General features: G+C 36.0%; 1 protein-coding gene, 1 long non-coding RNA gene and 2 other non-coding genes across 4 annotated transcripts; 1 reads left to right on the top strand and 3 right to left on the bottom strand.

The window, feature by feature from the left end:
• Positions 1 to 154: 154 nt before the first annotated feature.
• LOC126725940 (uncharacterized) lies at positions 155 to 3159 on the bottom strand. The gene is made up of 2 exons (XR_007655637.1): positions 2959 to 3159; positions 155 to 789 (listed from the first exon to the last, which is right to left on the bottom strand). It is a non-coding gene; the product is annotated as an uncharacterized LOC126725940 (long non-coding RNA).
• On the bottom strand, positions 2996 to 3098 carry LOC126731978 (U6 spliceosomal RNA). The gene has a single exon (XR_007659177.1). It is a non-coding gene; the product is annotated as a U6 spliceosomal RNA (small nuclear RNA).
• A 4315-nt stretch (positions 3160 to 7474) lies between the features above and the next one.
• On the bottom strand, positions 7475 to 7547 carry TRNAV-UAC (transfer RNA valine (anticodon UAC)). The gene has a single exon. It is a non-coding gene; the product is annotated as a tRNA-Val (tRNA).
• Positions 7548 to 8516: 969 nt separating this feature from the next.
• Positions 8517 to 11547, top strand: LOC126725938 (tetraspanin-19-like). The gene is made up of 6 exons (XM_050430962.1): positions 8517 to 8943; positions 9466 to 9565; positions 9855 to 9935; positions 10035 to 10139; positions 10882 to 11070; positions 11171 to 11547. The coding sequence occupies exons 1-6, from the start codon at positions 8777 to 8779 to the stop codon at positions 11180 to 11182; spliced, it is 654 nt and encodes a 217-aa protein (XP_050286919.1). The 5' UTR covers positions 8517 to 8776; the 3' UTR covers positions 11183 to 11547.
• Positions 11548 to 14486: the final 2939 nt, after the last annotated feature.

Raw genomic sequence — 14486 nt, 5'->3', positions numbered from 1 at the left:
CGCTTTATAGGAAGAGTGGAAACCTTGTGGGTGAGATCATTCAATACTCACTAGTGGACGATACTAGTTAAAATGCGTTATGTTATAAACTTATAATACATTCTACAAGAATTCAAAATGCAAAATCAATAGACTACCAAAAGACAAGCATATATAAACACAAAAAGTTCTCATGTGTGTTTGTTATTTCAACATCTTAATCACATCCCAATAGGTTTAAAATGCAGAAATGCTATGTACACCAAAAAAAACCTGAGAGCTTTACACTCCTTTCGAGTGCCAAAACAACAATGCAATCAAACATCAAGCAGACCGCTCTCTTTCTTAGCATGGCTCGTGCAATGCTTTCCCTGCCATTCCTCTTCACATCAATGTCATCTGTAGGTAATAATTTAAAACTTCACAAGTAAATTCTATCTAATTTTTACGAAAGCTTATTAGTTACTACACTAGTCACAAATTTTCCTTAACAAATCAACTCGAGAATCCAGACTTTTGAGTCTCATCCAACCAAAGAGGATTGCAAACATCACCATCCATTCTTCCTCCAGATCAAATTTAATACCATCCTGGTTGAAAGCACTCTCAAGTTAAAAGTTTTGTTGTGCCTATTGCCCACTACCAGCTTTAGATGCGCAGCAACATTGGCAAAATTGCAAGGTTGATTATATACTCAGGAAGAGGAGGGCTCTTTTGCAAGTTGGTGATTGTGAAGGAATAGCACTTGGGTTGGGGTAAGGGGACTCCATTCCACGTGCAAAGGAAATTATGTATACATAGAACCAGCACCTGCACTAGTAAATTCATATGACCTTTTTATCGAGTTTAACATCTTCTCATTTACTAACACACTAATGTGCAAAGAGTGTAGTCCAGGAAGAGGGTGAAATAAGCTTTAGCTAAATGTAAACAACTGATCATCCTTGCAATTTCAAGTTGTTGTGCAGTAGAAAATTTACTTCAAGGCAACATCTAGGACCCCACTTGGCCTAACTGAGCTTCTTTTGCATATGTGCATGACCTAGACAGGATATCACACTAAGATGAACGCTTTCTATAGTTGTGACGAGACCTCACAGATACATCCCTTGTCAGGAAATTTGGCCACCAATTGGCTACACGGACCTAACTTTTTGACTCCATAGGGTTTGCTGTGGGAACTTGAAATGATATTTAAAAAAGGGTTTGATCTGTGCAGCAATGGTGGTTGATAACATAAAGGAGTCTTGACTCTTTATGCAAAATAAAAATGGCAACAAAATATAAAAGAAAAATACAATGAGCTAACAATTAGTGTTGTAACAGTAATAAGACAGATAATTCACTAATCTGTAGGAGGGAAAGCTAAGGAATCTTATGTTATCTTTCTGCCTTCCTAAATGGGAAAAATATCATAATTTTTCCCTTCTCTTTAAAATGAAAATCAAAATATCAAGTGATCTGAGGAAATTAGGCACATCATACGTTCATCAGCATAGTGAACTTTGACAAGCAAATTTACCTCTACCATATTGTATAGCTGATTTCTTGGTTTCATATATCTATTCATTCGTTCCTTTCTTTCTTTAATTTGTTGACAAATTTTTAGCAGCTTCTTAAAATGTTTGCACTACCCCAGCTGCAGAAGCAGTTGACTAAAGCAAGTTCTTAAAGCATGATTATCCAAGCTAGCATTCGTACCTAAGAAAATTCTAGCCTAATAAAGAGTTTAAGTATTGGTTTAAACCATAAATCTTTGCCCAAATGGAGATCACACTAAAACTGTATACTCCACTAGTGTCACCATTCACCAAGACTTCTCTGGAGCCTAGATCAACTATCCAAAACATGTAAACACCAAATTAGAACTTCCCAACCAGACATTTAGGAAAACAGAAAAGGTTATTTAATCACTTAAACTGTCACTTAATACTAAATTTTTTCATTTCAATTGCAGGCTACCTGCCAGTTAACAATCAATTTCCATGGCATTTCTCAAAAACTACGAGTGCATCTAAATGAAGAGCCAAATCAAACACAACATCGACTATACCAATGTTCTGTCATAACTCATAAGGATGGTGAGATACAGACACAAGACTTCAAACAATACTCCAGAATCCTAATCACTCCATGCCTCACAAAGGGTTCTACCTATACCTTGGACTTCATGAAGGGGAATGCTAATGACTTTGTATTTAGGAAACTTCACAGTGTGGGCTTTAGAATTTTCTGTGGCTAAATGGCTTAGCCTATAATCACTCTATGACCTTCAACGCAGACTCAATTGTAAATCCAATCAGTTTGGTTAGCTTCATTGAGAGCCAAAGAAGTGATCATGTGTTCAATGGGCTGGGCATAATGTCATCATTTGTTTCTCTTTTCTGGACGGGAAAAACTACGAATTGGGGTTTTACCATCTTTCATATGTATTTTATTTTTGAATTTTTAAATGCAAAGAAATATATGGCTTTGAACAACCAGACTTTAAGAAAAGGATATTTCAGCATTGAAATTCACCTGAGGAAGTTCTATATTCCAATCTAAGTGCAATTCACAGGTTTCATATGATGGAGGTCCTATTATAATCATAAGCTCACTCAACAGCTTTTTTAAGGGTGGGGAAAAATAACTTTCAAGCTGTAGTATTAAAGTGGAAAAACTAGCAAGGCTCAAAATTCCTCTACATATTATAATGTTCTGAAGTAAAAAAGTGGCGCAAAAAACATACAATTTGTAGATTGCAGAAAAGAAGGAAAAAATTAAACTAATTATTAGCAAAGATGTCAACTTTGAGGATATCCTATAAAAAGGCGTGAACCCAATTAAGTTTCAGGTTTGAGGGTTTGTAAAAAATGGTGAACCCAATTGCAGCCGAATGTAACAAATTTGAAGAGAGTTTGACTAATTGTAGCCAAAAAAAAAAAACCCATCCAAATTGATTTAACTTGGAATCCAAAACTAGCACGAGCAGCTTACCTGATGAGCAAGAGGCGAAAATTGGAAGAAAGAAGAAAAAAATTTGGACCATTTCTCGATTTATGCGTGTCATCCTTGCGCAGGGGCCATGCTAATCTTCTCTGTATCGTTCCAATTTTATCGGATGTCCCCGAAGGGACAAGCTTACTTGCCTTGCTGTTTATTATAAAGAGTCATAGCTTTGTGTAACTAGACGATGTGGGATTGGTTGGCTCCTAACTGGAATTTGGCTCCGTTTAGTTAGCTTTTGGGCTTCCACACGTGTTAACGTTTGTAAGTCGTAAACGCCATGACCGAAAGACCCTTTTTTTTTTTTTTTTTTTTTTTTTATAACTTTTTTCTTTTCTTGAAAATAGGAAACATTAAATTACAATGTTGTTATTTCTCTTAAAAAAAAAAAAAAAAAAAATCCAGTATGATACGAATGATGCAAGAAAATCAATAGCTCAGTCTACGTAAAGTTATAAACACAAAATAAATATACATAATCTTCATCACATAGTTTCATACCAACTAAATTATCAATTCAAAACCAAATAATACGTGTTCTTAGTATACTACATATTAAGAAAGTTTCTAAATCTCATTACATAGCAAGGGGTTCATTAATTTAGCATGACCTAACTAACACCTTAGTAGAATAGACCAAATTTCAAATATCAAATCAAAGGAAAAAAAAAAAATGATGAATAAAATCAATAGCTCATATTGTTTAAATTTGCTCATGGCAATAATATCAAATAGAACAATCAAATTCAAATTTTACATTCTTCTCAAAAAAGAAAAAAAAGAATTCAAATTTTATATTCTAAGAGCAAAATTTTGAAAACATTAAAACAAACGAACAAGAGAAAAAAGTTGATATATTACTCACATATTGGTTGAAATTATTATATCGGCCAAAATTTAGAGAAGCACATTGTAATTTAAGTTGATGTGGAATAAGGGAAAATCATACCGGTTAACTAGGGAACATAATTTTTTGGCAAAAACACACTGTATCTAATAACTTTAGTTGCGGGTAGTCTCATAAGTCATAAGTGAAAGTTAGATAATTGGCCAGAGCAATGTTAGGAATATAAACTAGAGTTTGCCCAGCCCCTAGAAACCCCTGGCCCTTATGGTTCGTTGACTTGCAATAGAGCTCAATTTTGCATCGTGATGGATTTCTAAGGGAGCAACAATGAGGTAGTGGTAGTGGTGGTTGGTTGATTTGCAATGGGGATTGATCTGTGATGGATGTGGCAACTTGATTGTTTGTTACAAAGTTTCTATCGCAACTTATGTAGTCTCTTTTTGAAACTCAATTTTCTCAAAAATGAGGTCTAACATGAAACTCGATTGTACCAAAGTTGAGTTCTATACAATTCAGTAATATGTGGCAAAAGTGGAACTTGACTTTTGCCACATATGACTAAATTGCATAGAGCTCAACTTTGGTGAAATAGAATTTTACTTTGAACTTGATTTTGAAAAAGTTGAGTTCCAAAAAGATGGTACATAAGTAAATAAGTCGCAATAGAAACTTTTAATTTAACAAAATAATTTTCAAAAAACGAATATTTAGCACAAAATAAAAACTCTTGTTATGGAGGTTAGTTTGGTTTTTGGTGGCTAACATTTTAATGGTGTTCGATTTTAGTTTTTGCCTGGTCGTGTTATGGTGGTTGATTTGGGTTTTCGCTGTCTGTTTTGAGGAGGTTGATTAAGGATTATTGTTGGTTGACATGTGATGGTCAATTTCAATTTTTGCCGACTAGATGGTGGTTGAAAGAGTGTAAGCTGAGTATATAGTAATTAAATTATTTAATTGAATAAATAAATTATTATTTAAAAAATTAGTTATTATTTGATAGAAATGCATTCTCTAAGGACACCATATAAACCACTTCGAGAATCCAATTCTGTAGGAATTTTATTATTAGAATTAGGTACAGCCCCACTACTTACAAAACCTTCACACAACTAGACTTTGTATTGTAACCTTAATTGTCTTCTCATAATAGTAACTCTAGAATCTCTAGAATCCTTTTATGGGAGTTTCCTCCATGAATGAATCGTGTTTGCAACTCAGAACTTCGGAGCTTAGTAACAACAACCCATTGTTGGAGAAATGAACTTTGGGTTTGAAGAATGGACCGTTTAAGTACAAGGTATATCAAGATCACAATATATTTTTTACTAAATATGATCAAAGCACAAAGATGAATTTTCTCTATTTAAGCTCAAGGATACTGTTTTCTAGATTGACTTGTGTGGTGGGCCTTTTTGCAATTTTGGGTTGGGTTGTCTCCTGTTGTATTGGACCCAAGTGTTCTGAGTAAAGGAGTTGAGACCAGTCCAACTACAACTTACTTTGGTCCGGCTTGTGCACAAACTATGCCTTGTTTGCCAAGAATTTCGTTCACATATCCATTGCAGGGGAAGCTACTTCGTATGAGTCATGACAAGCAGACATGATAATAATAATAAAAGAAAGTACTTTTGCCTTTAGACAAAGTGAATAAATAATTCCCAATTAAAATGATAATCACATTGATAAGAAACACCTTGTAGAGAAAGTGGTGAAATAAATAGTAAGACATGAGTTAGCAAAAGAAAGAAAAAGATCAATCCGTTATGCCAAGTTATGTCACAAGACCAAGACCAAGGAGGGAAACCGTTTTCCTTAATGCGAATAATCTTCCAGGGAAAATCCTACCATGGAAATTAATCACTTTGAGGGAAGCGGACCTGAATGGCTTGTGCCCAATAGAATCTTTTGCTTTTGGCAGAGAGCAGGACTTTTAGAGGAAGAGAGGAGATCAACATATTGGTGCATGCCTGTCATTCTATCTCTCTATTTTCTTTCCTTATTTTCTAATTTTCCTTTTCTTTTTCTTTTTCTCTTCTTTTCTCAGTACTTGTTTCCGTGTTGTGATTTTCTCCTAAAGGTTACTATTACCGTGATTGTGTCCCCCTACTGTGTACGGCAAGGGTCCTTTATATAGTGCCTGCCGTGACTGGCTTTTAATATTTTAGCCTTTAACTACCTTTTTCTGGTTTGGGTGTCTTTGCCGACCACCACTGGTTTGTCAGCCGCTTAGCCAGCACCACTTACCTATGTTGGCTGTGCCACTCCCCATCACCAGACAAAGAAGACTATTTTGTTTGTTTGTCGTGGCACTCTTACTTGCTATAGTGTGGGTGCTCTCTCTCTTCATCCCTCATGGCATGCACCTTGTGATTCCAACTCATCCTTACTTCTTTTGGACGGTATGTCATCCCAGCAGGACATTTCCCCCAAAAGAGCCTGAGCAGGAACCTCAGAATAGGTTTTCCCCTCTCCCTACTGCCAAACCATACCCTCTTACCTCTGACCTATGACCTACCACCTCCTGTATTAGTTGGGTACAGGTTGGTGAAGCCTAGGCCTTGCACGTGCTCAACTTTTGCGTGTGTCCAAAACTCGCCCCTTGTGTTTGCTGTGGTCTAGGCTCATCTGCACATCCTGCTGTCCATCCTTGACTTCTTATGGCGTGAGCTATTTTCTGATTCTTCATTCTCTATGGCCCATTCCTTTTTGGGGCCGGGCTTTGCTTGATTGTGGGCTTTTCTTCCTTCAGCCTATTCTTTTGTTCATTTCTATAGTCTTGCTACTATTTCCTACCGTACCATTTTGCCATTCTTGCTGTGATGTTATTTGACCCCAGCCTGTTGAGTCTCTTTGGGCTTGCTGCTTATTCTTCTCTCAATGACTCAATATAATCATTTAGGTTTTGTATTACATTGCTTGTGGGCTCTTTTGTCCCATTTATTTCCTCTTGGGCATCCTTGGCCCATTTTCTAACTTTGCATTCCCATGAACTTTTACTAATTCCTTTGGGCTTCCCTAACCCAATTATCTTATCCTTTATTCTTGGGATTCATGGGCTTGCCATCAACCCCTTACTTTCTTTGCTTGTATTACTTCGGGCTTGCTGCGACCCATTCTCACTTTTTTACATCATATACTACCCATGGGTTTGCTACTTCTCTCTCTCTCTGGGCTCCTTTAGGCACATTTGCTTCCTTAAGGCTTATTTATTTATTTTATGAGCCTATAATCCATTATTCCTACCACCTGAACTTAATGGTTTTTCTATTCGTTTATTAACTCTTTTCTGCTCATGTTGCTAGGCTTCTTCCTTCTACTGGGCTTTCCAAAATGAGCATCAACAACTTGGTATGGCTATGAGAATAGCAACCTTCTTTGAAGCTTTTCTCTCTTCGTTTGTGTTTCAATCAAGCAAAGTTTGAGTTTCGCTAGGTTAAAAATATGTTCTTCAAATTTTCTACAATAGCACCTTGACACAAGTTTGTTACATGGAATTAGCTAAAATCTAACAACTATTTATCAAAAGAATGTATCATGTTAAAATGTCGTGTAATAAATTTCAGAATGCAAAATCAATAGAGTTGCAAAAGGCACCTTTTCGTTGATAATGAATATGTGTATGAGTACGAAAAAAAATGCACTTGAAAATAAAATTCACTATGTTGCTGCCCAGGATCGAACTGGGGACCTTTAGTGTGTAAGACTAACGTGATAACCACTACACCACAGCAACACCGTTGGTACGTTCGTAACAAATAATTATAATAACTCTTATTTTAATTCACTTCCAACATCTTTCCAAATTTTCAATGCCTCAATTAGCTATGAATTGAATTCTTTCCACCCCGACCAAAGTGAAAAGGGAGGAAATTTCTCTCGACGTCAAGACAGATTGAGACGTCAATTCACGATCGCCAAGTACGGGAAGCTTATCAGGCCAACCTTATAAAAAGACACAAGAGACAGTTTCTAAGAAATTTCTTATCTCCATTATGCTTTGGCTCTTTATGATTTGCACACTTTGTGGCAATAACTTTTTTGAACAAAGAATATTTCGACAAGAGCAGTGCTATGCCTATAATATTTCAGTCCTTTTTGCAATTTGTTAAACTGTTGATTTGAGCAGCATCTATTTTAATACGAGTCCAATATTAACTTTCATTACACTAAGAAATCTAAATGCATAAACTTTTTCAAAAAGAAAAAGTTATTACGGTTAACCTATATTTTTCACAATTTTCTTGAGAATTTTCCTTTTTCTCAATTAATATGATTTGTTGTGATTTGTGCACGATAAAAAATCATGTCAATAATAGACTTTTTATTTTATTTTTGAGAAGAAATAATGGACTTATGTAAAAGTAATGTTGTCTCAATCATATCGGTTTATATTAATCTTTGTGAAAAATGTTGTGTTTGTGTCGTGGTATTAATTTCTTATCCACCAATCCCAACAACCCATTTGCATGTCAAGAGTTGTTAAAAAAAATATAAAAATAAAAAAATAAAGTCAAAATTTTGTATCAGGTATATTGTTTCAATGTAGTAGCCAGGCCTCTAGGGACATACGTGCCTGATTAAGAAAGAAATTCAATAGTTTTTTTTTTTTTTTTTTTGAGAAACAAAGAAATTCAATAGTTGAGGCTCAGTTTTTGTCTTTTTATAAAAAGTGATTATGATCTCAAAATTTAACCCTCTCCCAAAGGCAGACGCGGCCTAATATTTCATCCCATGCTAACTGATGATCGTACCACATTTGTCATGTGGAATATCTTACACCTTAAGATTTGAGGATTGATTGCATATTTTGTCTTTAAAGAATTGAATAGCAATATTAATCAAGAAAACATATTTTGTCTTTGCTTCCCATATCTTGAGTCAGCTAAGTCTCTTAAGATTTGAGGATTGATTGCATTACTGGGAGTTTCACTTCTTAAACTGCCTAGAAAATTGGCTAGGATAATGGGAAGAATTGCAAGTACTTGCCTACGGTCATTGCTGAAATTTGTCAATTCCATGATGGGTTTACTTGGAATTGCAATGATTCTTTATGGCTTGTGGATGATTAGAGTTTGGCAGAGAGACACTGACGGATCCCCATATGTTGATTTTAATTCTACTGGTCCATGGTAAGCTCTTTATCATATTAGAGTTCTTTCAGTTTGTGTTTGCGTTTGCCTGATTATGATTAATCAGTATTTGATTAAATCTTAGTGCTAAATGGTAGCTTGGCCGCTCTAGCATTAGAAAGTTCTTGCTTGCTGCTTGTGGACCTAGTTTAGTTTGAAGGTTTTACTTGTACAACTGTTAGTTCTTCATGATGAATTGAAGCCTATATGGGCTTGTAAGTTGTATAATAAGAAGAAGAAAAAAATGTAGACTAGTTTTAACTATGTTTCTAAGAAGAAAGATGTGGGTTGTTTATGCCAATTGCCCAGTAAGAAAACAACTCACTCTGCTAGCTCCTAGGAGCTTCAGTCTCTTCCTAAAGGATGATGATACATGAGATTCCTAGGATTTGTTTTTAAGTTTTTTTGTTTTTTGTTTTTGAGGTGGTTAAATTCTGGAAATCCTAATGATTATCTATTTGATAAGATTTATTTCTACTCAACACAACATTGGTGACAGTTATTTTTGTACAACAATTGCAGGTTTATATACACTTTCCTGGGGATTGGTGTTATCTTAGGCGTGATAACTTGCCTAGGTCATTTTGCTGCTGATAGTGTCCATGGTTGTTGCCTTTCCTGTGTATCCTTTTCAAGCAGTTTTTAGAAATGTATTTAATAATTATGAGCATAACTCTGGCCAGTTTTTCAGGTTGTTTTCATTAATGTGTCCATGTTCCTGGAAACACGATTTCTGTTCTTAAAAGTTTCCTGAAGAGAGTTTTTTAAGATTTTTTTTTTCTCAAATTAGATATGTAAAACACCACATCCATGTTTCAGGAACAGTAATAAATATTGTCTATCATATGTTAAGCATGTGCCTGCTAAATCAGGCTCATGTCCTCTATATTGCTAACCTTAAATCAACAAAGTATATGATGGTCATCATTTTGCTTCTCCTATTGGAGACTGCAATGGCAGCAGATATACTCCTAAATTCCAACTGGGAAAAGGTGATGTTACCTTAATTTATTTTTCCCTATTTTCTATCCAATTTCACTTTCCCATATATTTAACATGCTACTTGGTTCTTATCTTGAAACTTACATCAGGATTTACCTGAGGATCCAACTGGAAGATTCCGAGATTTTGAGGATTTTGTGAAATCAAACTTTGATATCTTCAAATGTATATCCTTGTTAATCCTCTTAGCCCAGGTAATTTTGAGTTTAAATGTGTTGGTGAAAAAAAAAATGGTTCCAGTTTTTTAAGTAGGAGCACAAATATATTTTAGTTTTATGTATTTGTTAAGAGAAATAAATAAATTTGGACTGTTTATTGAAAAAGTTAGACAGTGACATAAGGATATAAGTTTCTAATATGCTGAATTCTGAATTTAACCCTTTAAAAAAAAAAAAGGAAATGCAAAGTTTAACCAAATTTTTATAATAATTTATGAAATGAAGATATTGGCTCCATAAATTAATGATCTCTAAACTAAAATTGAGTAGTTCATCTCACAAGTATTTTAATCGAATCTGTTGTTGTGTTGATTGAAAGTCAGACTGAACAGTTGGCTTTAATTTAAGGTTTAAAATAGATCAAAAGTCCATTGTGCTTATTGTACAGAAATTTATTTCCAGAATTACACTCATTTAGGCCAATCAAAGAGAAAAAAAAAAGAAAAAAAAAAAAGAAGACCTTTTCAATAGGCTTAATTTGTTAAGCTGGTTTTTGGTGTAGTAGTTGATTCATCCTATAAAATTGTTTACAGAATAACGTAGTTGTAGTGGCTAAATATTACAACCATACCAACTTGCAAATTCCATAGTTTCTATGTGTCATCATCCATGCTAGCATTTTTTTTTTTTTTTTAAAAAAAAAAAAAATTCTGGGTAGTGCTTCCAAGCTGATTCATACAAAAAGTAAATATTTCCTTAATGATGGTTTTACCTGCAGGGATTTTCGATTCTATTATCCTTGGTTCTAAGAACTCTTGGGCCAAACCAAAAATCCTATTTTAATTATGACAGTGATGAGGATTATGCTCCAGAGAGGCTTCCACTTATAAATAACAAAGTTCAACCACCACCATATGTTAATGTCATAGCTGACCCTCGGTTTTCCTCCAAAAGTGACACCTGGAATGTAAGTTTTATTTCTCAAATTCAATAATCCATAGCTTACTTCTGAGTTTCCTCTACAAGGCACATGATATTTTTCCCCTTCAATTTGATTTCCTTCTCAGGCAAAGAAGTAAGAAGAGCAGTGTCAAATTTTCACAAAATTATCATAAGACAGATGCAACTGCCATTCTGGACACTGGTGGCCTTATCTCCTTAGTGAGCATTTGAGTTTGATGGTATAATTAAGGTGTGGAATTGATCAAGGCTTAAGACTCTGACGTAAGAAAATATCAAGATTTGATCGCCTGGAGCATCTACTTGACTATGTATAAAGAACACTTGCATGTTAAGCCATTGATTTCACACTCCCAAGTTTGTTTATTTTCCTTTTGATACAGTCTGGGATGTTTATGTAGAAAATGTTTTTAATTTTGTGAAATATTAAAAACAACAGGAGGCTTGTTAAATGATTTAACATGCTGAACCCCTTTAAATTTAATTATTGATACTTATGTTATATCATAACACAACCAAACTAGAAACCTTTTTTTTTTATAAGTAAGAATGATATATATACGAATGGCTACTCTATGCATGAAAAACATAGAGCAAACCCAGGAAATACAAGAACAAAAACAGAAAGAAAGCAAAAAAGAAACCCAGATAGCATATTAATTACAAAGGAGAAAGAGAGCAAAGAAAAGAAGGAAGGGAATCACTAGTTATGAGTCCCCACGCCCGAGACCAATCAAAAAGAGTCCCACAAAAAGAAGCAAGCATCTGATCGCCAGAACTATCCAAATCCTCAAAAGTCCTCTGATTCCGTTCCTTCTAAATGCACCATAGGATGCATAACGGAACTAAGTTGCATATCTGAGACGAATGCTTCCTCAACCAATTCCACTAGCCAAAAAGCAAATTTGGGATCGATCTAGGAATAACCCAAGACAAGCCAATAGTAGTAAAGGCAAAGCTCCACAACCGATGAGCCATCTTACAATGAAGAAGTAAGTGGTCTACCGTCTCTTTACAATGTCAACACATAATGCACTAGTCTACAAACGAACATCCCAACATATAATGCAGCCCTTCATCCATCTCCTAATCATTAAGATCTCGACTAAAACGAACATCCCAAATTCTTCTATCCTCCGCCCCTTGCCTTGACAAAGAAGCTTCTACAGATGCCTCCTTGTCAATGGAAATACCATACAGCTTTGGGAAAGCCAATTGGAAAGGTTGATCCCCATACCACCCATCCTGCCAAAATCTCACTCTATTCCCCAACCCAACAATAAACTAACAATTTTTGCTAAAATCCTCTCATCTCATATGAATGCCTCTCCACAAACCACACCCATGAACCCCCTACCTAGTTTTGAGGTCTAGGACCCCCCCCCCCCCCCAATTCTTCCCCATATTTCGAAACTACCACCCTCCTCCATAACCAATCCTCTTCCTTCCCAAACCACCACAACCATTTCCCCAATAAGGCCTTATTGAAAGTAGTAAGTTTTCTTATCCCCAAGCCACTGTTAGCTAAAGGCGCACAAACTTAATCCCATCCAACCAGATGAGTCTTGCTATCACCTCATAGAAAATCCCTTTGCAACTTTTCAATTTTATTAGCCACATAAGTAGGAATTGTAAATAGAGAAAGAAAATAGGTAGGAAGACTAGATAACGTACTCTTGAGTAACATCAATTGACCCCCTTTAGACAAATACAACTTCTTCCACCTAGCTAATCTCCGCTCAATTTTCTCTAAAATGGGATTCCAAATTGAAGGGGATTTGTGTGAAGCCCCCAATGGCATGCCAAGATAAGACATAAGCAAACATCCAACTTTACAGCCCAAAATATCAACAAGGGCATGCACATCATCAACCTCCCCTATTGGAACCATTTCACACTTGTGCACATTGACCTTCAAACCAGTTACCGCCTGAAAACTGAGTAACAATAGCCGGATATGAAGAATTTGCTCCACATCTGCGTCACAAAATAGGATAGTATCGTCTGCAAACAAAAGATGTGAAACACTTTCCCCACCATCCCTCCTACCCTTAATTTTAAAGCCACGAATCAATCCAGCTCCCTCCACTCTTCTTAGCATCCTACTGAACACCTCCATCAAAATCAAAAACAGCATAGGAGATAGCGGATCCCTTGAACTACCAAAAAAATCAGCTGGAGACCCATTAATCAAGACAGAGAACTGAACAATGGATATACAAGTACGGATCCACTTACACCACTTCACTCCAAAACCCATTTTATTCAACAAATCCAGCAAAGCCTCCCAATTCACATGATCGTAGGCCTTCTCAATATCAAGTTTACAAATGACTCCAAGAACCCTACTCTTCCTTCGGCTATCCACACACTCATTCGCAATAAGAACTGAGTCAAAGATTTGTCTCCCACCTATAAAGCTATTTTGAGTCTCAGAGATCAACTGATCTAAAACAACTCTCAAACGATTTGCCAAAACCTTAGCCAAGATTTTATACACACTCCCACCAAGCTAATAGGTCGGAAATCTCTAATATTAGAAGCACCGTTCTTTTTAGGAATTAAAGCAATGAAGGAAGCATTAAGAGATTTTTCAAACTTACAATGTTGAGAAAACTCTTCAAAGAACACTAAGACGTCTTTCTTCACTACTCTTCAACAGTGATGATAAAACGCTATAGTAAACCCATCCGGACTTGAAGCTTTGTCCCCCTCCAAGTCACTTACGACTTGTAGTATCTCCTCTCTCTCAAACTTCCGTTCAAGCCAAACCCTCTCCAACTCCCCAATACAATCAAGTTCCAAACCCTCTGCAAAAGGCCTTCACCCCTTAGACTCCTTGTACAAATTTTTATAAAACTGGACTACCTGATTAGTTACCTTGGAATCCTCCTCAAAAACCACCTCATCCACCTCCAACGTCCTAAGATGGTTATTCCTTCTATGGGAGTTAGCCATTTTGTGGAAGAACTTGGTGTTATTATCCTCTTCCTTGATACATAACATCCTAGATTTTTGCCGCTAGGATTTCTTCCAAGGAAAGAAGATGCTCCACCTGGGACCTCAAATCTGCCCTATGACGATTCTCCCCATTAGTGAGACCTAGGTCCCTTTACTTCGCGTCTAATATTTTCAACTCCTCCAGTAATTGTTTCTTTTGCCGCTTTACATTACCAAACTCTTGGCGATTCCATTGTAAAATGTCCTCTTTCAAAGCCTTAAGCTTTTTAACAAGCACGAAACTAGGTGTACCTACAAATGAGTGCCGATTCCACTAGGATTGAACTTTGTCCACAAACCCTTCCGTTTTCAACCATATATTTTCAAATCTGAACGGACTCTTCCCCCTTGCCATTCCCTCTGCCTCTAAAAGAATTGGACAGTGATCTGAAATAGGACGGGGTAAAATCCTTTGAATAACAT

This window comes from Quercus robur, chromosome 5 (genome assembly GCF_932294415.1).
Source record: "Quercus robur chromosome 5, dhQueRobu3.1, whole genome shotgun sequence".
NCBI classification, from domain to species: Eukaryota; Viridiplantae; Streptophyta; class Magnoliopsida; order Fagales; family Fagaceae; genus Quercus; species Quercus robur.
Note: the sequence above shows the minus strand (reverse complement) of the source record. Positions and strands in the feature narration are given on the sequence as shown.

Coding starts and splice junctions, on each gene's coding strand:
- LOC126725938 (XM_050430962.1), top strand. CDS start 8,777: ATGGGAAGAATTGCAAGTACTTGCCTACGGTCATTGCTGAAATTTGTC. Junction 9,936..10,034: donor TAAATTCCAACTGGGAAAAG/GTGATGTTACCT, acceptor AACTTACATCAG/GATTTACCTGAGGATCCAAC. Junction 10,140..10,881: donor TGTTAATCCTCTTAGCCCAG/GTAATTTTGAGT, acceptor TTTTACCTGCAG/GGATTTTCGATTCTATTATC.